The sequence below is a fragment of the Populus alba genome, chromosome 16 (genome assembly GCF_005239225.2).
Source record: "Populus alba chromosome 16, ASM523922v2, whole genome shotgun sequence".
Classification (NCBI taxonomy): domain Eukaryota; kingdom Viridiplantae; phylum Streptophyta; class Magnoliopsida; order Malpighiales; family Salicaceae; genus Populus; species Populus alba.
In genome coordinates this window covers 1,848,089-1,871,895 of record NC_133299.1, presented here as the reverse complement: position 1 = coordinate 1,871,895, position 23,807 = coordinate 1,848,089, and the positions used below count along the sequence as shown (strand labels likewise).

Below are 23,807 nucleotides of genomic sequence, written 5' to 3'. Positions count from 1 at the left end.
CGTTTACCCTGTGATGTGACCGCTGCTCTGTCACTGATTATGTCCCTGCTAGTACTTTCAAATTTTTCCCTTATTTAGACACAAACACCCCTAAGTTAGGACCCCGTTTTCACTTATCAACTAGTTTCAAAGCTTTGAGCTCTGGGTTTTGTTTAGCTCTTGCAATCTCGGTCCTTTTCAAGTTTCCAGGGATCTTAGCTAGCTATCATCAGGTAAATAACCAGGAATGTTTGATTTATTTTATGGGTTTGACCATGCATTCTATGCTAATTACTTTGTTTTGCTTTTTTGATTTGCTTCAAGTTGTGGGGTTTAAGGGTTTTTTGGGTATCCCTTTTCCCACTTAAAGTTTGGGTCTTGATATTGGAAACGCACAAAAAACCATCATCAGTTCAAGACATGCATTGTCTATTTTTTGGGTTTTTTTTTTTAGTTTCTTTTTGTAATGTGTTCTTACATAAGTTATGTTCGTGTTCTTACATAAGTTATGTTCCTGTTCCTGTTCCTGTTGTTTAAGGTTTCAGTTTAACGCATGGGTTTTATCACAGACAAAGCATCTACATTCCCTGGTCTAAAGATTCTTGTTGCGACCAGCTTGGATACCAATTTGGTCTTTTTTGTCAAAAGACACCTACACCCTTCACAAATACTACTATAGTCCCTGTTTCAAGTTTCAAGTTTCAAGTTCTTTGTTTTTCAACTAAAAACCCAATTTTTTGGGTTCATGTGTACTGTGTGTGCACATGTTCATGCATTTGTGTTCAGGGGTTCACTTACAAAAGGTTGAGGGGCCATGAAACTGAAATGGGCCACTAAAAGCACTGATTTTGCTTCTTTAAACACCTGTTCTATGTTATTGATAGTTATTTCTTCTTTAAATGTTGGTAAAATTTCATTTTTTTCTGTTTCTTATTCACTATTTGAAGGAAAATGGGTTTCCTTTTTTCACCAATAAGTGAAATAAAGAATTTTTTTTAAAAAAGATTTTTTTTCTTCCCTTTTTAAACTATAAAGAATTTCTTGCTATTCTGAGTTTCTGGGTTTCCCCCCAAAAAAAAAAATGTTGTTAAAACCTGGCTTGTGTGGTAAAGAAAGGAAAAGGTGTTTAGGATTTTAAGAGGATAACAGAACAGACAAAGGGGTTTCGTTCTCTCGTATGTATGAAGGTGTCTTAATTATCAAATTACTGGTACACCCTTATCTTTCTCATGAAAGTATGAGCTCCCACATTACTTAAAATGTGAAGTCCCCCCCCCCCTTCTACTCAGCATCGTGCTATGAGCCACAGGCACGGTTCTCTTATTGACTTTCTGTAATTGAATGTTTTGCTGTTTATATGGCTGCTTTTGAATGAAAATTTTGGTTTCTATATTTCTGATAATTCAACTTATGTTTTGTTTAGTAATGCGTGCATAGATTCATAGCTTACCTATGCTTCATTTGATGCCTTAGTATGTTTGTCTCTTTAACGCCTCAGGCACCAAATGGAGTCTAATGAAGAGCCAGAGGCCCTCGCTCCTCCACCTGATGCCCTCCCTCCTCCTCCACCTGAGATACCACCAAATTTAGTTCCTGTTCAATTGACAACAGACACTTTTCCTGAGGAAACAAAAAAGTTATCAAAATTAAAACGTTCCCCGATTACCAGGCGTGGAGTTGGGTCTAGAGGGCAAAAAATACAACTAGTCACAAATCATTTCAAAGTGTCTATCTCTAATACTGGTGGCCACTTTTTTCACTACAGTGTAAGTTTCTTTGCGCATGTAATCTTTCTGTCTCGACTCATGTTCTTTTCTTCCTTGTAATTTTGTTCTTCATTGAATTAGGTTGCCTTGTATTATGAGGATGGTCGCCCTGTCGATGCAAAGGGCATTGGGAGAAGATTAATTGACAAAGTTCATGAGACTTATGGGTCAGATCTTGCCGGGAAGGACTTTGCATACGATGGAGAGAAGAGCTTATTCACAATTGGTGCTCTGCCACGAAACAAAATGGAATTCACTGTTTTGCTTGATAGTTTCTCATCAAATAGGTATGTGGATGCATTTTGCCTCTTTGTTAGGAATTGTGAATGACAATTGGGATTATTTTGTGTGCAGGAATTCTGGAAATGGAAGCCCTGTTGGCAATGGAAGTCCTAATGAGACCGATAAAAAGAGGATGAGGCGGGCATTCCAGTCCAAAACATTTAAAGTGGAGATGAGTTTTGCTGCCAAAATCCCTATGCAAGCTATTGCAGCTGCTTTGCGTGGTCAAGAATCGGAAAACTCTCAGGAAGCCTTAAGAGTCTTAGACATCATTTTAAGACAGCATGCAGCTAAACAGTGAGTACAAATCTAGCTACCATCTTCTTTCTATCTTGGTTTACCCTATTTTATTCCATATGCTTGATTTTCTTCCAGGGGTTGCCTTCTTGTTCGCCAGTCATTCTTTCACAACAATCCAAAGAACTATGTTGATCTGGGAGGAGGAGTCCTTGGATGCCGAGGATTTCATTCGAGCTTTCGAGCCTTGCAGGGTGGATTATCCCTAAATATGGGTGAGTTTTATTTTATGGCATAGTCCTTCTCAAACTGTTTCCCATGTTACCTATATGTGCTCTTCAAGGCAGATGGTTCAACTACAACGATAATACAGCCTGGGCCACTTATTGACTTTCTCATAGCCAACCAGAATGTGTCGAACCCTTTTCAGATCGACTGGGCAAAGGTACAGATTCTGTTTACACCAGCAAAATTCACTTTACCAGATTCATGTGGCTGACTGCATCTTTTCAATGATAGGCAAAGCGGACAATGAAAAATTTGAGGATAAAGGTGTCACCTACCAATCAAGAGTACAGAATCACTGGCCTAAGTGAAAATAGTTGCAAAGAGCAAATGTTAGTCATTCTCATCTCATGTTATTTCCTCCCAGTTGCCGTGTTACCTACATGTAACTATGCCAATCCATAATTAGTTTTTCATGTACCTGTGCCTTTTTTTCCAAACAGGTTTTCACTGAAATCAAGATCAGCTGATGGAAATGATGTTGAAAGTTTTGACATTACAGTTTATGATTATTTTGTTAATCATCGCAGCATAGATTTACGGTACTCTGGAGATTTGCCATGCATCAATGTTGGCAAGCCTAAAAGGCCTACTTACATTCCTGTCGAGGTGGCTTGATCCTTTTCCTGTTTTCATGGCTCTATGCTGCTATACATCTTTCTTGTTAGCCTCTGTCTGTGCTAATGTAATTTCTGAATATTATCCAGCTTTGTTCACTGCTTTCCTTGCAACGCTACACAAAGGCACTGACTGTCCATCAGAGATCGCAGTTAGTAGAAAAATCAAGACAAAAACCCCAAGAAAAGATTAGGATCTTAGCTGATGTAAGTCTTTGTTCATTGGTTTTCAATGAGGATGATTTCTGTTTCTTATATTGCTCCCCATTTAAGATAAACTGCCGCTTTTTGTCAGGTAATGAAAAGCAACAACTATGCTGCAGAACCAATGCTGCGTTCTTGTGGCATCACCATTAGCAGCCAGTTTACAAAAGTTCAGGGCCGTGTGCTTCCTGCTCCAAAGGTGTCTAGTCTTCTATTCTTTAATACACTGTAATCTGTTACAGATTTTTTCTAGTTCTCTTTGACTTTGTCAGCACTGTCCAGGTTGAAGGCTCTGAATCATTAGAGTTATTTTTTCTTTCTTTTTCTTTGGTAATAGTTAAAAGCAGGAAATGGTGAGGATGTTATTCCAAGAAATGGGCGGTGGAATTTTAATAATAAGGTGCCTTTTGGAATTTAGTCTATGTTTCTATTTGCCTTCATTTTTTATCAGTGGTTGTAATAACAAAGTTACCTCTTGTGCAGAGATTTTTTGAACCTTCTAAAATTGAAAACTGGGCAGTGGTGAACTTTTCCGCCCGTTGTGATGTGCGTGGTCTAGTCAGAGATTTGATAAAATTTGGAGAAATGAAAGGGATTGTACGTTTTTTCAAAATTTTGTGCAATGTTCTTGTAATATTCATTTGAATCTAGTTCCTTGTCCTAAATGCTATTCCTTTTTCTGCTTTGGTGCAGCTCATAAGTGACCCGATGGATGTTCTTGAAGAGAATGCTCAGTTTCGACGGGCACCACCTCCAGTTCGAGTGGATAAGATGTTTGAACAGATACAAACAGCTTTTCCAGATGCTCCTCCTCGCTTTCTCGTTTGTCTTCTTCCTGATAGGAAGAACTCTGACATATATGGTTAGCTGATTTATATGATAAATGATCCTTGCTGTTGTGTGTATTGTTCTTTTGATTGATACAACTAGTTAATGTTATGTGCAGTAATTTCTGTTCTGGATAAATTTGGTAAATTTGTATTTTAAGGTCCTTGGAAACGAAAGAATCTTGCAGAATATGGAATTTTCAACCAATGCCTGGCACCCACTAGAGTTAATGATCAGTATATATTGAATGTTCTCCTGAAGATAAATGCTAAGGTGAGATAGCATACCAATATTGATCATTTGAAATATTCTTCCTTTCTTTTCTACTTACTCACTGCAAATGCAGCTTTTTTTTCTAACATACCAAAATTTTTCACGTCTGGATAGCTCGGTGGTTTGAATTCTTTGTTGGCTATGGAGCAATCACGAAACATCCCTTTTGTTTCAAAAGTTCCTACAATAATATTTGGGATGGATGTATCACATGGCTCGCCTGGTCAGTCTGACATCCCATCCATTGCTGCGGTAGGACATATCTGGGATGAATTCTTCTTAAGGGATTGTCTTTTTATTACAATCACCTCTTCAGTTTGTTCAAAGTCACAAACTATTATGTGATGCTTCATTTTTTTTTCTTTTCAATTCCAAAGGTTGTCAGTTCTAGAAATTGGCCTCTACTTTCTCGTTATAGAGCTTCTGTGCGTAGTCAGTCACCAAAAGTTGAGATGGTAGATTCTCTTTTTAAGCTAACAGCAGATAAGAAAGATGATTGTGGGATTGTTAGGTGAGCAATATATGCCAATTATAATTTAAAAAATGTTTTCCTATACTACATTGTTGGACCTGGTCTTTTTTCTGTACCTGAATGCCCCTTTGTATAAATAGATATTTGAAATCCTTTCAATTTCAGGGAATTGCTGTTAGACTACTATAAGAGTTCTGGCCAAACAAAGCCAGCTCAGATAATCATATTCAGGTCAGTTTCCTTTTCTTCGAACTGACTTTCTTGGTCCTTGCACTGTTGGTTATTTATCTTTCTTCTGTATTCTGTCACACCTGCATTTTGCTATTTTTGGTCTTAATGGATGTTGCAAGCAAGAGGGCCTTGTTACAATGAAAGTAACGAGGCAAAAGACATCCGTTACTTGTTTTCTGAAAGCATTGAGTATGTGAAGTCTCTGCTTTATATGACAAGGCATTTGAAATGTTTTGGCATTCTTGTCAATTATAACCTTTTCCTTTTCTTCCAATTTTGAAAGAAAGTTACTAAGCTGCACTAAATTTATGCTTTAGCTATAAGCTTGTCTCATAAATCTTTTTCCATCACTGAAAGCCCACAAATTCATGCTCATTTTTTTTTCAATGTTAAAAAAAGGGATGGAGTTAGTGAGTCGCAGTTCAATCAAGTCCTCAACATCGAGCTGGATCAAATCATTGAGGTTTCTTGCTATTAAAATACTATCAAATGATAAAAGGTTATTACTTATTTGTAACCAGAACATAAATACACTTTCTTCTAAGTAACTTTCCTCTTTGTGTTCGTCAGGCCTGCAAGTTCCTTGATGAAAGCTGGTCACCCAAGTTCACTGTAATTGTTGCACAGAAAAATCACCACACTAAATTCTTCCAAGATGGATCTCCGGACAATGTTCCTCCTGGTTGGCATTCCCAAATTCTAATCGAACAAGCAAGTTTAATTAATTTTGGTGATATTTATATAATCTTTTTCCCAATATGCAGGAACTGTTATTGATAATGCTGTTTGTCACCCACAAAGCTATGATTTCTACATGTGTGCCCATGCAGGGATGATAGTGAGTTGTTTTTAACTTTTTATCATTGAACTGACTTTATTTTCTGTTTATACTTGATGTAGTTTGTTGAGGACATCATTTCTTTCTTGATGTTGGAGATTGCATGTCTGAATGGACAAAACATAAATGGCTGATTACTTGATTGAGTTGGGGGGGGGGGGGGGGCGCATTGGTTTTAGTGTAATGATCTAATTTTCTTACCATTTTGATGTTTTAGGGAACAACTAGGCCAACACATTATCATGTTCTTTTAGATGAGATTGGCTTTTCAGCTGATGATCTACAGGAGTTGATTCACTCTTTGTCTTATGTGTAAGTTCATATTGGGTTGCTTTGTTATTTAAAATGGTATTTTGAAGCACATTTATGGTAATCTGTTAAAAAACTTTGCAGGTACCAAAGAAGCACAACAGCAATATCCCTAGGTAACGAACAGATCCCTGTTCTGTTATGCTTATGCATCCCTACTTCGAAATTAGGAATTGAAATGCTCGAAACTGGCCATTATTATTTACTTTTGCTGCTACTTTTTATATTTTTACACGTTGCTTTTCCTATCTGAAGCTGATAAGGGAATGATGTTACTAGCTTTTATTGATTTCATGTTCTGCACCAAATTCCTCTTATCCGCACCTGTTGAGCTATTTTTATTGCTATAATCCCCTTGCAGTTGCTCCAGTCCGGTACGCGCACTTGGCAGCAACTCAGATTTCACAATTCTTGAAGTTTGATGATATGTCAGAGACATCTTCGAGCCATGGAGGTCTGACTTCTGCTGGGCAAGCACCTGTGCCTGAGCTTCCTGAGCTACACCACAATGTCCGCAGCTCTATGTTTTTCTGCTGAAGTTTGGGAAACTCTGTGAACTATAAGTATGGCAAAACTGGATGATCTTGTGTCGTGGGCTCTGGTTTTTGTATGTATATAGCATGGGGCTGGTTATGTATATAGCGTAGGGCTACTTCCTGAATGTGGTTTTAGAACAGCTTGTTACGGGTTAACCTTTGATGCTCTTTCTATCTTTTGCTAATGTCTATTGACACTATCCCTAGTGGACGTGCAAAAAGGGCTTAACCTATCAACCTGCTTTCAGTTTTAGCAGCCTGTTGAATGTTTTCTTTAACCAATTGGCGTGTGCATGAGCAATTGGTGTGCCCATTTTCATGGATTTTTGGAACAATGAATTGAGTCACAGAAAAGCTTTGTAAAGGACTTGCTGCCACTATAGATAAATCGATGGGCTAATCTTGAATCAAGGTTCGATTCTGTACCATGTAGGATCTGTATGTTTCTAAATTTTTAGCAGAAATATGTTAGGAGTAACATGGGCTTCCCTCTGTCTTTTTGCGAAAACCTCATTAAAGTTCCCAAACTTTAAGGCCAGTCTTGATTTGGTATTTTTTTTCTCTCAAATTAGATGTCCAATATAGTAAAGAATTCTTAATTGGATTTTTTATTCGTTTTTAGTTAATAAAACTCCAGTGATCAGTTGAAGTTTAAATTATTTTATTTCACAAACATTTTTTTAATGAAAAAAGAATGATTTTTCTAAAATCTTCACTTTGTTGCGACTGAAATTTATTTTTTTAAAAAAAAGACTCTTAACAAGGGTTTTTTTTTTTTTTGTAGCAATCAACGCTAGTTACTTCCTTGTTATTTTCAAAGCCATTAGCTGCTTAAAAATCTGTTTAAATTGACTAATTCCATGGCCTAATCATATGATTATCAAACCTGGAAAATTTTGGGATTCCCACAACCAGTTCTCTTCAGACTATTCTGGGTTATTAGGTCATTAGATCAACTATTTTTTATTAAAACGAGTTTTTTTATTTATTTATTTCAGAATATTCTTCTGATGGGGTTTGAACAGGGTTTAACTAGGTAGTTTAACAAAGATCTTCTTCAACAAAGGTACCATAGATAACCGATAACCATGCATAAATGCCCACATCAATTTCTGCATGTTTCCCCACAACTTTTGCCGCGACAACAAAGAAAACACTCACTTCTCTTGCAAAGGAAATCAACACATAACCTGACCAAAACATTACAAGTAGACAGGCTTTTCAAGTGTACAAACAACATCAATCCATATAGTAGAATCAGCAAAAGGTCTTTCTTTTAGTGCAAGTAACATCATAAAATCACATAAATTTGCAAGGAAAATCTTCAAGAAGCAACCCTACCTTCACCTCCACCAGTGACACCATCAAATGCAGTTCCTACTCGATTCACAGCAGAAAATGTTCCTGAATAAACTAGAAGGCTATCAAGAACAAAACTGGTTCTGATGGCCAGGCTGCGTGGTGATGGTACTAAAGGAAAAACAATAGAACTGCTATGCAACCATTTTCAAGTTGCTATAAATAATGCTGATGACTTCCTTTATCACTGTACGTGGTATAAACCTTCTTTGTGTAGTTATTTAAGCATTCTCAGATCTTATTCTTTTCTTGCTGAAAACTTTGTTCTTGATTGGACTAGATTTCCGTGTCTTCTTGGGATGTTCGACCTGTTAATCAAAAAGGAACTGTTAGAAGATATATTGCTTGATAAAGTTCGAGAGACTCATTACTCGGACCTCGCTGGGTAGGATTTTGCTTTTAGGTTTAGTTCACTAAATAAGACTGTCCAAATAAAGCCTAGATAAATAACTCGGAAAAAAATACAATGAAATAGATTTTATGAGCTTATTCTCTCGATCAAAGAGTGACGGTCAGGCCATCCTCATCTCTGTCCATATAACCGTGTAATATATTGTCTAGGTCTAGTGTCCCCACCATGTTACTCGACACTGCGCTTCATTGATGATGGATCAGAGAAGAAGAAGAAAATTCTTGCTCTCAGGAATCCGGAATGCAATTATGATGTGGGAACGCTCTATGAAGTTATTACAGACTTGTTAACTGAGTGGAAAATCAACGAAAGTGTGCTTCTCATATTTGCAGGTGTCGGTCCTCCAAATCATCACAAGTAAGCTTTCTGTTCAATCCCACTTCTCGATTGGGATTTGTGTTATCTATCTTGTTATGCACAAATTCTCAATCTTCTTGTTCAAGATGGATTTTATGGGATAAAGAATGTGCTTTGCAAGATAAGAGAATCTATTGTATATGTGTGTTTAGAGACTAAGTATGAAATTTCTATTAGCTTTTGTGTTTAGAATACGAAATCAAAATGCCAATACTCTCTGCATTTAAGTAAAGAACTAGGTTGGAAGTTTACTATCGTCATAGCTTTACTAACAATCACGAATCTCATCACCCTTGGGATTCATCACCTTTGAAATTGTGCAAGTTTCAAGCCAAACTTGAGGAGGGTGTTAACTATAGTATAAATATCTTGGACCTCACTTAAAGCATTCAGATGGTTTTTGACAGGCCTGAGCATGTGTTTTGGATTTTGATGCTCTTGCTGGTTTGTCACAACGAACTCTATGCGACCAGTACCAGTTTCTTCAGCTTTTATTTCCCATTGACTGCGGCATATTTTCACCTTTTAGTCCTGTCTTTTCTCTCGTCGATGTTAGAGATATTCTCTCTCACGCATTTAAGAAAAGCGATGGGGTGATGAAACTGTGATGTTTCTGGTTTCTCATCTTATCATAGACTAAGGAGTGCTGATGAGAGCAAGGTAAGTAAAACCTAGTTCATTTCAGGTCTCTCCACATCCCTGGAGTGCAAGAGCCTGGTTATTAGCTCGGTTTGTTTGAGATTGTCATCATACCTATGAATCTGCAGGATTTAAGGTTTAATTCAGTTTGTGTTGTTTCTGGTAACTTTCCTGTGTGAGAGGTATGGTTTTTTTCCCTTTATCGTTAGGTAGTTCTATGAATTTAGCCAAAAGAAAACTACCATGTTCACATTTTTTACTCTAGAGAGCACATGAACAGATTTTCAAGATAACAAACAACAATGGAGAACTTTGAAATGTACATTCAAGACACTGGCAAAGACAAGGAAAATTGGCAGGTGAAACCTGTAACATTATAATCGTCCAGCCAGATTAGAGATTCGACAACTAAAGTTGGCTATTAGAATGTCATCATGTCTTGCCACTTGCTACTTTCCACTTGCATCAGCACAACAGTCATATATGAATAACAGATATCAGAAACTGGCTGAGCTTGTTCTGCGCAGCTGAGACTTGGGCTCCGGTGGTGGTGCACATGGCAAAACCTTCTCCACCTCCTGCAACAAAAAATCCCGTTGTAATTAAAAACAAATGCAAGGAAATGAAATTATATACATTTTAGGGTCATAAAATCAACAGCATAGAGGAAGAAGAGCAACAAATTGTTCCAGTTGCTCCCATCAGTTAAGGCTATTCTTTGCCTAATCAACTGTAGATCAAATAGAATGAAAATAGACGCGTGGTCTTCTACCTTGATGTGATCACAAGAGCCAACAGAAACACAAATAGTTCATCATAGAGTTCTTAAGGAGGTTCTCTCTAAGCCTATGGAAAGTCAAGATAGACTAAATCGATAGAGAGAGTACACTGGATATACCATGGGACAACGGCTGTATGGAAGACGGGAAGCAGAATTATGGGCAAAAAGGAAAGTTAAAGCTCGGCGAAGAATGGTGCAGAGAGAACATATAGGAATGGATATGGAAACAATTCAGGATCTGATTGAAAGTTGCATTTCGATAGATAAGAAGGGTTCAGAAAAAGAATCTTAAGCTCTACTTTCCTAACAATTCCAAAAGGTGTCATCCAAGATAGAAGCCATCTGCAAGAACGATAAAAACGACACAGACAAGGAGGAAGGCTTGGCCATTGTGATAAACAACAGTGAGGATGGTGATGCATTTGCCAGATAAACCCTGAATCTGAAAGAATCTCGGTTGATATCATTTACTACAAAAGATGACTACAACACTGGAAAAAAAGAATATCATTTACTGCGTCTTAAACTAGTAAAGATGACTATAACACAGTAAAAAAAGAGTGGCACTAGGCAAGCATGAATCTTAGAGAAGTAGACGGTACATAGATAAAGACGCCTACCTTCTGTCTTCTAAGTCTTTCATTCTCCTCTTCTAGATGATATACCTTGATCTCCAGTTCGTTTGTATAAGCCTGTTTTTCATTTCATCAAAATATTTAAGACCCTTTAAACATAATTAAATCAACTATCAACCTGTTTCATGCACAAAAAACCTTCAAAAAAAAACCCTACCTGCCTCCTTGCCCTCGAGCGGGCAGCAGATTCCCGGTTCTTAATCATCCTCTTCTGCTTCCTTTCAACAGTCTTCTCAGCTACATCTCCCGAAGCAACCCGTTTCCTCCCAGGAGTCTGCGTGTCCGACAAAGTACCCATCAAAGAAGATGGAGATAAGTTCATTTGGGAATTCGGATATGCTGCATCCGCAACAGGAAGGGATTGCTGAACAGGGTGTCCTTGCATAAAGCCTGTCATGATGTTGTTTTGATATGGTGGCTCCGGCACTGTAGGGTTCTGGAATTGCATCCACTGAGCACTTTCCTGTTGTTGCAGCGGAGCCGACTCTGTAACCACACCTGCTTTAACCAGGAAGTCCTCAAGAGTCATCTCACCAAGAGGAGCATTTCTCTCCTGATTCTCAGCATCTTTCTTGTTCTCCTGCTGTATATTTCTCCATACCTCCTCAACAGTCTTCTTGCTCAGACCCCTTGACAATGTTAGGCTCCCTTGTCTACGCAGAGGTGAGGACCAAGAACCCCCAGTGTCCACACTCTTGAGAAGTTCATCAAGATTCATGCTTTCCAATGGTTTCCCCAAATTTCCCAACTGGTTTTGAACCTCATCAAGTGTTAGGCTGTACAATGAGCCTTGCCCAATCAATGACTCTGGATTTTCTTCTTCAAATGAACCGACTTGAGATCCCATTGGCTGTTTTCCCTTTCACTATCAATCTAATCCAGTTAAACCTGTCATTCATTCCACTCAACAGATCAAGAACAGTTTAAAAATCCATCAGCTTATGTTGCAGCAAGGATCAAACAACAACATTGTCTAGCAAAAACAACAAAATGCCAGAAAGGAAAACAAATGTATGTGAAAGAAGTGAGCCTGCATTATCAGTTACAAGGCTAGCTATAAATCAAACAGTATGAAGCTTAAAGGACAAGTAAATTTTATCATAAGGACAACAGGAGACAATCCAAAATCCTGACATAGGGAATTAAGCCAAGAAACAAAAGAAGCAAGACAATCTAGGAAATTTTTAAGGTTTATGTACTTACATTCTGCATGATCTGATCTGAATCTACAGAAGTGACATTTTATTTGGCAGTAAGTAGTGGTGACAGACTGTCACTTTCCTAAACTGATCCCACATTCCAATGGTTGGCTGCCTTTTTCTTTCTTTTAAAAAACTGCCTTTTCTTCTCCTTTTCTTTTTAAAATTATTTTTTTCCTTAAAAAAATACTTTATACTTTCCATTTTCAGTTCTGAGCACAGTTTTCAAAGCCAGGTGGAAAAGTAATTCGAAAAAAAAGCATAAATTACCTTGAAACTTACTGGGATAACTTGGGTCAAATGTTTTTATTCAAATGTTGTAGTTTCACCTTTTAAAAAAAAAAAAAAATCTTTTGATGTACTTTAAAACTTAGCCCAAATCAAGTCATAAATTGTATATTCCCCGGATTAGCATATTAAAGTACTTAATACTGTGGTGTATAGATTTTTTAAAAATATTTTTTATTTAAAAATATATTAAAATAATTTTTTAAAAATTTTATTTTATTTTTGATATTATCATATCAAAATTATAAAATAAAAAAATCAATTTAATATTTTTCATAAAAAAAATAATTTAAAAAAAACAGAAAGCCCACCTCCAACTCTAGTTATAATTGCCTTGAAAAAAGAAATGGAAAGTATATTTTTTTAATGTTATTCAGAAGGGAGAGTATTATGCAGATCATGTGGTCCACCTACTCCCCTCTACATGCCACTGTACTAAAACATATTTAATAAGCTTTTTAATCTCATAGTCTGAGTAGAATTTTAATTAATCGCTGGAGCATTAAACTATGGAATTAGAAGCATGTGTTGAGTTTTACTCTTGGTAATTGTATATTATTTTATATGGCTCTAATTTTGTTAAGATAAAGTTTACTCTAATGATGCTGAAAACTATTGCCTGTATTGCTTAAACTATTTAATTAAGATTGTTTTTTAATATTGTATCAGAGCTTTAATGACCAAGCGATCAGGAGTTCAAATCTTATCATCTTTATTTATTTGATAAAAATTAAATACAAAGTAATGTGAACTTTTACAAGTTTCAAGCTCAAAGGACTTTCACTTGAAGGAATATATTAGAGAATAATATAAATCATATCTTGAAACCTCATCTAACTGTTTAAATTATTGGATTAAGATAATTTTTTTACCCGTATTATCATTTCTTTTTTCTTGTAATGTTAGGAACACAAGTTATGGATCTAGCCATAGGAAATCAAAGGGGAAAATAGTTGCGTTTTTACAGTATATCTCTATGTATTTATTTTGGAATATAGATGTTAAATCTGATCCAACCAGTCATTTTGATTTTTTTTATTAAAAAAAAAACTTGGTAACTGAAATCTATATCAAGTCAAATCTATAATAAAATCAGCTAAATAAAGAAAACCAAACATTAATTTATATATAGATATATTTTCCTTCGATCCAAACAACCAAATACAACTTTAAGATTCAAATATCCCACAGCTGATTTGGAGCTTTAACATGATCTCATGGCTAAACGATTTCTTTAATATTGATTATCACTCGATTTATTCTTGTTTATAACATGATTTAAGGACTGCCGGCGTCCTCATTGAGCAGGCAAGCATGTGCTCTAATAGGCTGGTGGGGTACAGCAGGCCATGAGCCCCTAAGAATTTGCATCTACAAGTTCCGATGACCTACGGAGGAATGCTTTTTAAACAAGCATGCACGAGACACCAACTCTGTGCCCAACAAACATTTCCGACTTCACAGACAGAGATCAACACGATCGCACTACAAATCTTAAAATAAAACTTGTTTAATTGTGGTTTTCTAAATAAATAGCTATCTTAGTACAGTAGTTGTGTGGATCAATGTAAGGAAGCGAGTCTCCATGGCTGCTGAAGGAGGGAGATGAAGATCAGCAAACCCAAAATGGTTAGTGACAGAGCTGCTACAGGGTTCGATAATGGACTTCCTTTCAATGATGCCCATCAAGTGATCCCTCGTCTACTTTAAGCCTCTTGCCGTCGAACTACGATTTTTCAAGTTTTAGGGTTTCAATTCTAAACTAGAAAACTCTTTTATATTTTTGAAGGTTAATAATTCATAAATCTTTCTTGAATAACACGCCAACTATTTATATAATAGCAAAAACCAATCTAGTCTATATATAAAAAAATCTATCTAATTTTATGAAATATGTGTAGTGTATTAATTAACCGCCAAAGAAGTTCTATATATATAACTGGTTTCAAAAATCTTCTAAAAATTCAATGTTTAAATAAAAAATTATGATTTTTTTTTAATTATTATATTGGTCCGACGAACTAACTTTTCTTTTAGGTCTAGTCTCCTTCTACTGGTCCATAAAAATATTTGTTAGGTTATTTTAGAGTATATTTCTATCTAGTTATGGTAAATCATCACCCAACCACTTAAAATCTTCAATTTCAGATGACTTGGCTGCACAATTTATATTAAAAAAAAAAAAAAAAAACAATGTGACCTTTTTATGGATAATTAACATTTTGGCATATAATTTTAAACTTTAAATCTCGTATGAATGAGTTGTTATTCTAGGAAGAATGGTTTTTTTTCACTGCTATTGTTTGCTTCACGGATTCATGTCCTTGAAACAATTTTTTATATAGCAGAACGAAGCTGAGCGGATTGAGGCTTGCATGTAACAGGGTGCAATGAAGCTAAGTGTTCATGGTCTATGAAATTCAGGGCTCCCAGCACTGAGAGAGAAAGCAATAATGTCAAGACTCCATTTGAAACTGTGCACTTATTGGACACCTTCAAACATGGATGGCAGCATTCATCAGTATTGATTTTAGTGGTAGGAATATTAAATAAACAGTGATTTTTTTTTTTTTTTTTCTCTTATCTAGTTTTGATTTTCAAGGACTCCATTTGTTTATTATATGAAATAATCACCGCAGGGCTTGGGCTTCAGGTTGTTAACGGTTGCGGTAGGCTTGATAATACATGGGCCTAATTTGTTATACTTTTTTTCTATTTTTTTTTCGAATAAAAAAACTGCCCTAATCATTCTATATAAAGAAAAATCAACGAAATCATACTCCCAAAGGGTGCAAGTCAAACCAACACTTACAAGTTAGGCCTGGTGACATCAAGACTTTACAAGTTAGGGCTTCAGCCCACTCCGAAGAAAGAATTTACATGGAATGGCAACCTTCTCAGTTGCAAATTGCATGCCTTGTGCCGGAACCCTAACGCCACCCACCAACGACACTCGGAAACAGGGAGGCCATTGGCATCTTAATCATTCATCCTGGTCATCTCGCAGCCATGCCTCCTTGTTTGAGAGCACTTTGAGCTCCCACGGTGATCAAAATTAGATGATACTCCCAGCTTCAACCCAACCCATCCAGACTTCACAATCGCATTCAAGCTCACGCATGAGAGAAGAACGGGGTGCAAAGCATTAGGGAAGAAAACATGACTTGCTCCAAAAACTGTTCCCCGTGTCCCAGTCTAAACTTTTTTTTTTTTTTTTGGACAGGAGAACTGTGTACTTCTTAAATCTTTGTCATAACACATTGAGGACGGCAAAAGAGAGAATTCCAAGAGCCTATCGGGTGCATAAGGTGCTTTAACGCAATACATCCAAATGATGATAACAGGCAAAAAGTTTCTGGAGTTCTCAAAAGACAAAGGAAGAAATTCCATGAAAATAGTGCTGAAAGTCTGGAGTGGAAAGGCAACGAAAACTTGGGAAATGTGACAGATGTGAAAAATTTGCACATTGTGAACCATATCAAATCCACTCAGGATCAAAATATGAACACAACAGAGAAACGTAACTAGATCTTTGAAACCTGTGGTAGAAAATAATAACTTTCAGCTACCCCGTGCTTTCAGCGAAAAATGCTGTCACTCTGTTTAGTCCATACTTTTTTTTGTTCATATATTTGTGAAAATGGTTAGTAAAATAACAATAAATAAATATTTTTTCTATTTCAAATAGGTAGAGGGTTATTACATGTGACCCAAAAAAAGTTATCCTAGATACCATTAATTTACCCTTTCAAGCACAAATTCTGTGTCATTCATAGAACAAAATATATTGTCATTAGCAAAATGTAACAGAGTGATGAAAATGATGAGTAAGAAAATGCAAACAAACCATATAGAGGGCATGATTTCCATGCGTGCAGGCACACCAAAAATAAGAAACAAAATAGTGCACCTTATATTTCCTATTATACATTGTCAAAGGTAATAGGAAAAATGCTTTTGACTCGCAAAATTTAACTCAGCTGAACTTAATCAAAATCTAACAGGGTAACTCCATGATTTTTTGACAGGGCCAATGCAATTCTATGTACTTGTTTACTAAGATGTAAAAATAATACTAACAGTCTTCATTAAGAAAATTAGAGAACTTGATTAGAACTAATTTATAATCTTCTGACTAATTTGCACACGTTATTTCCTTTTATTACATTGTTATAAGGTTGTATGCAAAATGCTTTCAACTTGCGAATTAACACCACTGAACTTAATCAAAATCTAGCAAGGGTTGAACAGCTTGGATCTAGACAAGGCCTGTGCAATTCCATGTAGTTCTACAATGTAGAGAATTAATAGACTTCATTAGGAGAACTAAAGAATTTCATTATAACAAATTTCTTACCTTTTAACTCCCTTGCAACCACCCATTTTTCTGTGGCTCAGTGACCAGCACATCCATAAAGGCACACCTTGGGCCTCTTATGCAGTGTTGTGAAAGCAAGTTTAATAAAATAACTTATGCAGACTGATCATTGAACAGTGATAGAAACAAATCTCATTCTTCTCTCAGCTAACATCTCTCCCGGTAACAGAAGTTATTCAAATGTTTTGATTTCAAAACTGGCAAATTTTAGAGAGCAAGCATTACCCAAGGGAGATGAAAAAAAGTATGCTGCCTTCAAAAGCATTGGATCTCTGAACTATTTCAAAACATACATGATAACTTTGTCTGGGTTAAACCACAAGCTAAATCACTCCCATACCATAAAAATTAAAAATTTTCTAAAAGATGATTCTGATGGAAGGGAGAGGAAGTTCCAATTCTTGGAGAAGTTGTCAAAACCAGTTTTCAATAAAAAAAAATGTACGCTTCTATTATGGACTATGTGAGTGAAACAATTCGATCAACTTAACATCCCAATACCATGGAAAATCCACAGTTAAAACAGTTCCGCATCATAAAACCACTGCTTCTAAAACTTCCCGGTAAAAAATTGTCAAACCATTTTTGCATCACAAGACAATTTTACAGATTTCTGAATGATCAAATTATGTTAAAAGTTTCAAAAAAATCCCCCTCCCCCCACAATTTCCACCCAACCACGTAACATTACTGCAAGCAAGGTAGCGAGGACTAGAGCTCTTAACCTGCACAGAAAGATCACTTCCAGAGAGAAATTATAAGCAGCCTGTGTTACATTATCATATTCACCATGCACATCAGATTGTTTTCAAATTTCAGTTGAGGGTGCATCACAAGAAATTGCACCAATAGATCACAGCAAAGTTTCGGTTCCAATATACATCATTTCAATGCAAATAGATTCAGATAATAAAAGAGTTGAAAGTATTCATTTCTAATAAACAAAACCAAGTACACTGGAATATTTAAAGAAAAGCACCACCTGAAAAGTAAATAGTTCAAGCAACATGTATTCCTAATGATAGAAATTTCAAAAGACATTTTTGTTCGACAACATTGACTCCAAAGAGTATACAGAACTTGAAATTAGTCAAATTGTACCCAAAGCTTTTAAACCAAATACTGAATCTCAAAATACATATTTTAAAAATGAAAAGGAGCAGGAAATGGAGAAAATAAGTAGAGAAAACATAAACATCATTTGACATTTTAAGATTCTGGCCTTTGCAGCAAAGAGTAACTTTTGGTCATATTTATAAAGACTTCATTTGCATAAGCTCCATAAACTTCAGAAGAATCAGCAGGCCAGTACTTAAAAGACTGATGCACCTATTTGGGATCTGCAAAATGAATGAGAAAACATAAAAAACAATTTCCCAAGAAAAGGTTTCGGGCCAGAATCTTTCACAAATTGGTTAAAAGAATCACGGAAATATCAATTTAAATGCTGAAGCATGTAAAGAGTTAAACGTAATTGAATTCAGAGGCAAAAAAAATTTCCTGCGAGTATGGTTCGAACAAGACCTTACTCACCTTCAAGTGGAAAAACTAGTCTGAAAAAACAGACTACCAAATAAATGTTAGCATTCGAATAGAGCGCATTAAAAATGCTAAAAGTGCATGGATTGATCATTAAATGCATAAGAAGCTACAAAATGAACAAACTGAAAATGGCTTCTTGATGCATAGTGCTACAAACCCTGCAATGCCTCTATTGCATCCTCCAATCGTTTGGAAAATGCATGGTAAAGGCAGAGTTGTAACTTTCCAATATGATATGAGGGTTAAAAAGCCATAATCAAGGTGTGAAATCACCCAAAAATTCAGCTAGTGCGGAATAACTATTATTATACCTGAGGGGCACCTAGTGACCCATATAAGGAGTATATTGCCCATGCTGTCCTCTCCCAGAACCACCCTGTCCCGTCTGCTGGTTTGGATATCCACCCTGCATAGCTCCTTGATTCGCATAAGTTCCCATCACTCCCGGACTTATGCTCGCCTGGTTCCCATAGGCACCCTGCATGCCATGACCTGCACCAGATAAACCACCCTGATTCACAGCTGCAGCAGACCCCAAAGTCCCAAGCAAATTAGTCAGCCCCCCCAATCCAGCACCCTGAGTTGCAAGCAATGCGGTCAGTGCCTGTCCAAGTGCAGGGTTCAGGGCAGGACCAGCAGCACCCTGATTAAACCCAATCCCAGCCCCAGAAGCAGCCGGCGCCATTAAATGACCACCACGACTGCCACCACCAACATAACCACCACCATCATTCCTCTGGTAATGCGAGCTTTGCAAATTATGATGTTGCTGCGGTTGTTTCTGAGATTTCCCTGGTTTCGGCCCATCTATAGCCTTCTGACAATGCAACATATGCCCTTCAAAACTCTTATGTGGCTCTTCCAACGCTTTCTTAGCACCCTCAGAACTCTTATAAACAAACAAACAAAACCCTTTCGGCTTCCCAGTCGCCTTATCAAGCCCTAAGGGTCCTTCCTCGATCTCTCCAAACTCCGAAAAGAAACTATACAACTTCTGCGGATCCAAATCCGCCGCCACGTTACTCACATAAATCTTCCTCAGCGTATACTCCGAAACTGGCTGCTGCGCTTGCGCTACCGCAGCAACAGGCCCAGCCTGGCCACCACTCGACTGTGGAACCGGACCAATAGACGCCAATTGACAAGCTGTCATCCTATTCCCTATCTTCTTCTGCGGTTCCTTCAGCGCCTTCCGTGCCCCACTCCTTCTCTTAAACAAAATAAACCCATACCCCTTTGATTTCCCCGAAACCTTATCGCACACAGCTTTACAATCCTCGATCTCTCCATAAGGCTTAAACGCACTCATCAAAGCCTCAGCGTTCGTATCCCATCCAAGCCCATGAACAAAAATCTTCCGATGAACTGGATCTTGGTCAGCCACTTGCCGGATTTTCTCCGCAACGTCCCGGTGAGAATCCGCTGCCTCACGAAGTAAATTAATCAGCTGGTCTTTTCCAAACGGTTCAAGAAGTTTCTCAACCGGCTCCTCATCTTCATCTTCGTCGTCGTTTTGAACCTCCCCAGCTGAGATCTGAGCGTTTTGATTGTTTTCTTCATCAGCTTCATCTTCGTTTTCTTCTTCCTCTTCGACTTCTTCGTATTCTTCTTCCTCCTCCTCTTCAACTTCTTCTACTTCTTCTTCGTTTTGCTCTTCTTGGAGCTCTTCTTTTGGTGGTTCTTGTTGTTGCTGCTTCTTCGGCGGCTCTTCCGCTGGCTCGGTGGATTTGGCGTCGTGTTTTCGTTTTTTAGCCATCGATTCTTTGAGGAGGGAGAGAGAGTGTTAATGATTTGGTGGCTAGGGTTTTTGCTCGCGTCGGCCGATGATAACGTGGGGGAAACGATTTTATACATACGAAAAACCTCGAAATGACCCTCAAACTATACATTAAGTTTCTATTTAGTACCTAAACAAAAATATTTTATGTCGAAATTTATGAAATTCTCAATAAAAACTTCTATCGAAAACAATTTAATATCAAGTTTTATTTAAATTATTTTTTTCTATAAATTAGCTTATGTTGTATATTAATTAAAATAAATCAATTTATTCTAAAATAAATCCTAATTAAGAAATAAAAACTTATTTAAGGAAATAATGAAATAAAAAATAAATTAATTGTAAAATTGGTATTATCCTAATAGTTGAGGAATATATTTTAAATTTCCCCTTATAAATATCAACCTGACTTCTTAGATTTGTTATCTGTGGCTTTCATTTGTTACTTTTGGCTTTCGACTTTTTACTGAAGTTAAATGCATGTTTTTAAATTGTTTTTTTTAATTAGAAAAATATAAAAATAATATATATTTTTTTTAAAAAATTTATTTTTAACATTAGCATATAAAAAAATCTGAAAATATATATATAAAATTATTTTAAAAAACACTTTTAAAATAAACAAGTTTATAAGTTGATTTGTGAAGAAAAATCATTAATTTTCAAATCTAATATTAAATTGAGAAAGATTTATTAAAGTTATTTAAATATATCAAGTTGATATCAATCATAAAAGTTCATTTAAAAAAATATTTATTTATATTTGATATATAAAATTTACTCAAAAATATATTTTATTATATAAAATGAGAGAGATTTAATGCATGTTTAATTAAAAATATGTGTTTTGATATTATATTAGTTTTTACCGTTACATTTAAAAAATATAAATTTTTAAAAAATATTTTTAGTTATCTTTGTTTTTTATATTATGAAATGATAAAAAAAAAAGTTAAAAAAAAATATGCAATTGTTAATTTAGTTTTTTTGTGTGCGAAAAGTTTTTTATTTCATGCAATATTTAGTCTCGAAAGATTATTAAATGCTGTAATATTTATTAAATACGTGAATGAAATCTGAGCAGCAGCATGGGAAAAATATTAAAGAACATTAGCTAGCCGTCGACCATGTTAAGATGTATTTAGATTATAGATTTCTTAACAACAATTAATATGTGCTTTAAATTCTTTTTCATTGAATTTTAATGATATGGTAAATATATATATATATATATATATATATATATATATATATATATATTTAGTTTTTTGAAATTTAGACTAGCTCGGCAAATTAACTCGAGACTCGGCTGATCTGGTGCTCAAACCAGGCCGGATTGAAAAAAACAAGAAAAAAAAAAAAACTCGGTGTAACTTGGCGACCCGGTTGATTTTGTAAGATTCGGTCAAAAATTTAGTTACAGGCTGTTGATTTTTTTTATATATTTTTACTAAAATAATATTGTTTTTATTTTAAAAAAAAATTAATCTTAATAATCCGATTAAAAAACTCAAAATCCAGTTTTGATCGTGACAGCCACCCACATCAGTTCTTAAAACTATGAAAAAAAGTGCCGTCCAATCTCTATCATTTTATAGAGACTAAAATTTAAGTATTCCAATACATTGTATGTCGTGTCATTTATTTCGTCCAATCTCTATCATTGTTCGTTTTATATTATTTTTTTCACGTGGAATTTTTCATTAATTTGGTTCGCATTGAAACTTAAAAAAAAAAAAAAACAAAAACAAAATTGATATAGAAAATAAGTCCGTACAAGACAGAATGAATTTTTAAGGACTAAGGATTTGTCATTTCTTTTGATCTACCGCATCTAATGTAGCTTTAACTTAATCAGGATTAAAGTTTTTTGTTTATGCGATTTGATACTTATTGAAAGTCAATTGCTTCTAAATACTTAATCAAGAGTAGAATTAAAAAAAAAAATTAGACCAAACTAAAACAGACACAAAAAATAGATGGTGTGCCAAAAATTGCATGAAAAATCCACTTCGGTCATCGATTATTAAATATAACATAATATATACCATTTAGGTCTTTTTAATTTTTTAAAAAATCAATTTTCATACTTGATTTCATTTGTGTTATTTTTCAAAACCTAATTAGACAGATGAGAGGGAGGGGGGTGTTTCCAGCGAGAAGAGAGAAATTCATTGTTAATTCTATTTTTAATCACTAAAATGAATTTTCTTGATATTTACGAGTTTCATGAAATGAGAGGAACTTTATAATGGTTGTTTAAAGCTTTGATGTTATATGAAAAATCAGATTTAAGATGAGAAAACCAAAACTAAACAATTTTATTTGGGTTTTTGAATTATTGTTTGGCTATCTGGAGATTTGATTGAATGGTTTTGTGAGTGTTATAAATATATTAATAAAGTGTTTTTGAGTTAAAATAACTTGAAAATTATGTTTTCAAGAAAATATAAGTTTTCTAAATTTTTTAATTATCATAATGGTAATCAGAATTTGGGCTTATAAATAACACAGTTGCCTTGGCTGATGACGTCTTTCCTACTTAAGTTTTAAAAAGACAAATGACATACCATCTATTATTTTAAATTTTGTTATTAAAAAATGAGCCTGGGCTTGTGAGTCTGGAATTGAAGGCCTGCCGACGCTTATGAGCTCTTCATCTCAGTGGCTGCAAGCTAAATTGTTTTGACCCTCCTTTTGTTTTTTTAAAAAAGTTTAAAATATAAATTTAAAGAAAACAATATTGGACAGTAATTGTTCCCGGTGTATATGCATGTATAGCTTGCCTTTTTCCTTTTTTCTTTGAATTTCATATGCTTCGCCAGCATATTTGGTCATCAAATACACCAAATCTTAATATTAATTCTCTTGGATTTCCTTTTCTTTTTGATGGATTTCCGTTCTCCCTTGACTGAGAAACTCATTCACTCGTTTAAATTTCGAAGGTAAACATCTCAATGGAACCACTCTTGTTGTTGATGGAGGACTTCGGCTGAGCCGTCGTCGCCACCTCCCAAAAGACGCAGTCAAGCAGCTTTCTCGAGCTGTGGAAAAGAGATCCAGGAATTCACAAGCTGGGGTTCCATCTAGCAAGCTCTAAGTAAAAGCCCTGTAATCATTTGTGCCTGGCCATTAAAACACACAGGTTGTTGATCTTTGTGGGTTTTACGTTCTTCCCACTCAGAGCAACAAGATTCAAGTGAAGCCCCAGCTCTTCTCCCTTGAAGAACAAAATAATTGGTTTCACAGCCAGTCTGCAGGTTTGAGATATCTCATGGTGTAATGGAGCTAATCCATTAGCGTTGAAAGATTGGTAACCATTCAAAACAAGCACTGCAAGATGTTCCCAGAATGCTATCAATGATGCTTGGTTGTCTGTAAAAATGGTACTGGTGGAGCAGAACGGGACAGAAAACAATCCAAGTGATTTGATTTGAAGCAATTTGCAGGTATACGCGGGTTCAGAGGAGGAATTTTACATTTTTCACAATCTTTTGACAGGAGGTCAGAAATTCTATGTTCTTCTGTCATGATCATCCAAAAAATTGACAGTTGCCTTGAACCAAAAGGGAGAAACCAT

General features: G+C 35.8%; 3 protein-coding genes across 4 annotated transcripts; 1 reads left to right on the top strand and 2 right to left on the bottom strand.

Moving 5' to 3' along the window:
• The first annotated feature begins 31 nt into the window (after positions 1–31).
• LOC118033149 (protein argonaute 4A) lies at positions 32–7,110 on the top strand. The gene is made up of 23 exons (XM_035038018.2): positions 32–212; positions 1,478–1,745; positions 1,827–2,032; positions 2,100–2,324; positions 2,403–2,539; positions 2,612–2,709; positions 2,784–2,881; positions 2,993–3,158; positions 3,257–3,373; positions 3,462–3,569; positions 3,708–3,770; positions 3,854–3,967; positions 4,064–4,232; positions 4,359–4,471; positions 4,586–4,723; positions 4,849–4,982; positions 5,109–5,174; positions 5,574–5,637; positions 5,745–5,856; positions 5,939–6,012; positions 6,230–6,324; positions 6,406–6,437; positions 6,683–7,110. The coding sequence occupies exons 2-23, from the start codon at positions 1,485–1,487 to the stop codon at positions 6,856–6,858; spliced, it is 2,766 nt and encodes a 921-aa protein (XP_034893909.1). The 5' UTR covers positions 32–212; positions 1,478–1,484; the 3' UTR covers positions 6,859–7,110.
• A 2,866-nt stretch (positions 7,111–9,976) lies between these two features.
• LOC118033148 (ABSCISIC ACID-INSENSITIVE 5-like protein 2) lies at positions 9,977–12,346 on the bottom strand. Of its 2 annotated transcripts, XM_073405060.1 has the most exons (4): positions 12,244–12,346; positions 11,198–11,928; positions 11,026–11,097; positions 9,977–10,202 (listed from the first exon to the last, which is right to left on the bottom strand). In XM_073405060.1, the coding sequence occupies exons 2-4, from the start codon at positions 11,885–11,887 to the stop codon at positions 10,122–10,124; spliced, it is 843 nt and encodes a 280-aa protein (XP_073261161.1). In that variant the 5' UTR covers positions 11,888–11,928; positions 12,244–12,346; the 3' UTR covers positions 9,977–10,121. The 2 variants fall into 2 exon arrangements, with proteins under 2 accessions (XP_073261161.1, XP_034893907.1); XM_035038016.2 differs by lacking the exon at positions 12,244–12,346 and having other exon boundaries at positions 11,198–12,230.
• Positions 12,347–17,888: 5,542 nt separating this feature from the next.
• LOC118033147 (UBP1-associated protein 2B) lies at positions 17,889–20,283 on the bottom strand. The gene is made up of 2 exons (XM_035038015.2): positions 18,759–20,283; positions 17,889–18,245 (listed from the first exon to the last, which is right to left on the bottom strand). The coding sequence occupies exon 1, from the start codon at positions 20,201–20,203 to the stop codon at positions 18,770–18,772; it is 1,434 nt and encodes a 477-aa protein (XP_034893906.1). The 5' UTR covers positions 20,204–20,283; the 3' UTR covers positions 17,889–18,245; positions 18,759–18,769.
• Between the last annotated feature and the right edge of the window lie 3,524 nt (positions 20,284–23,807).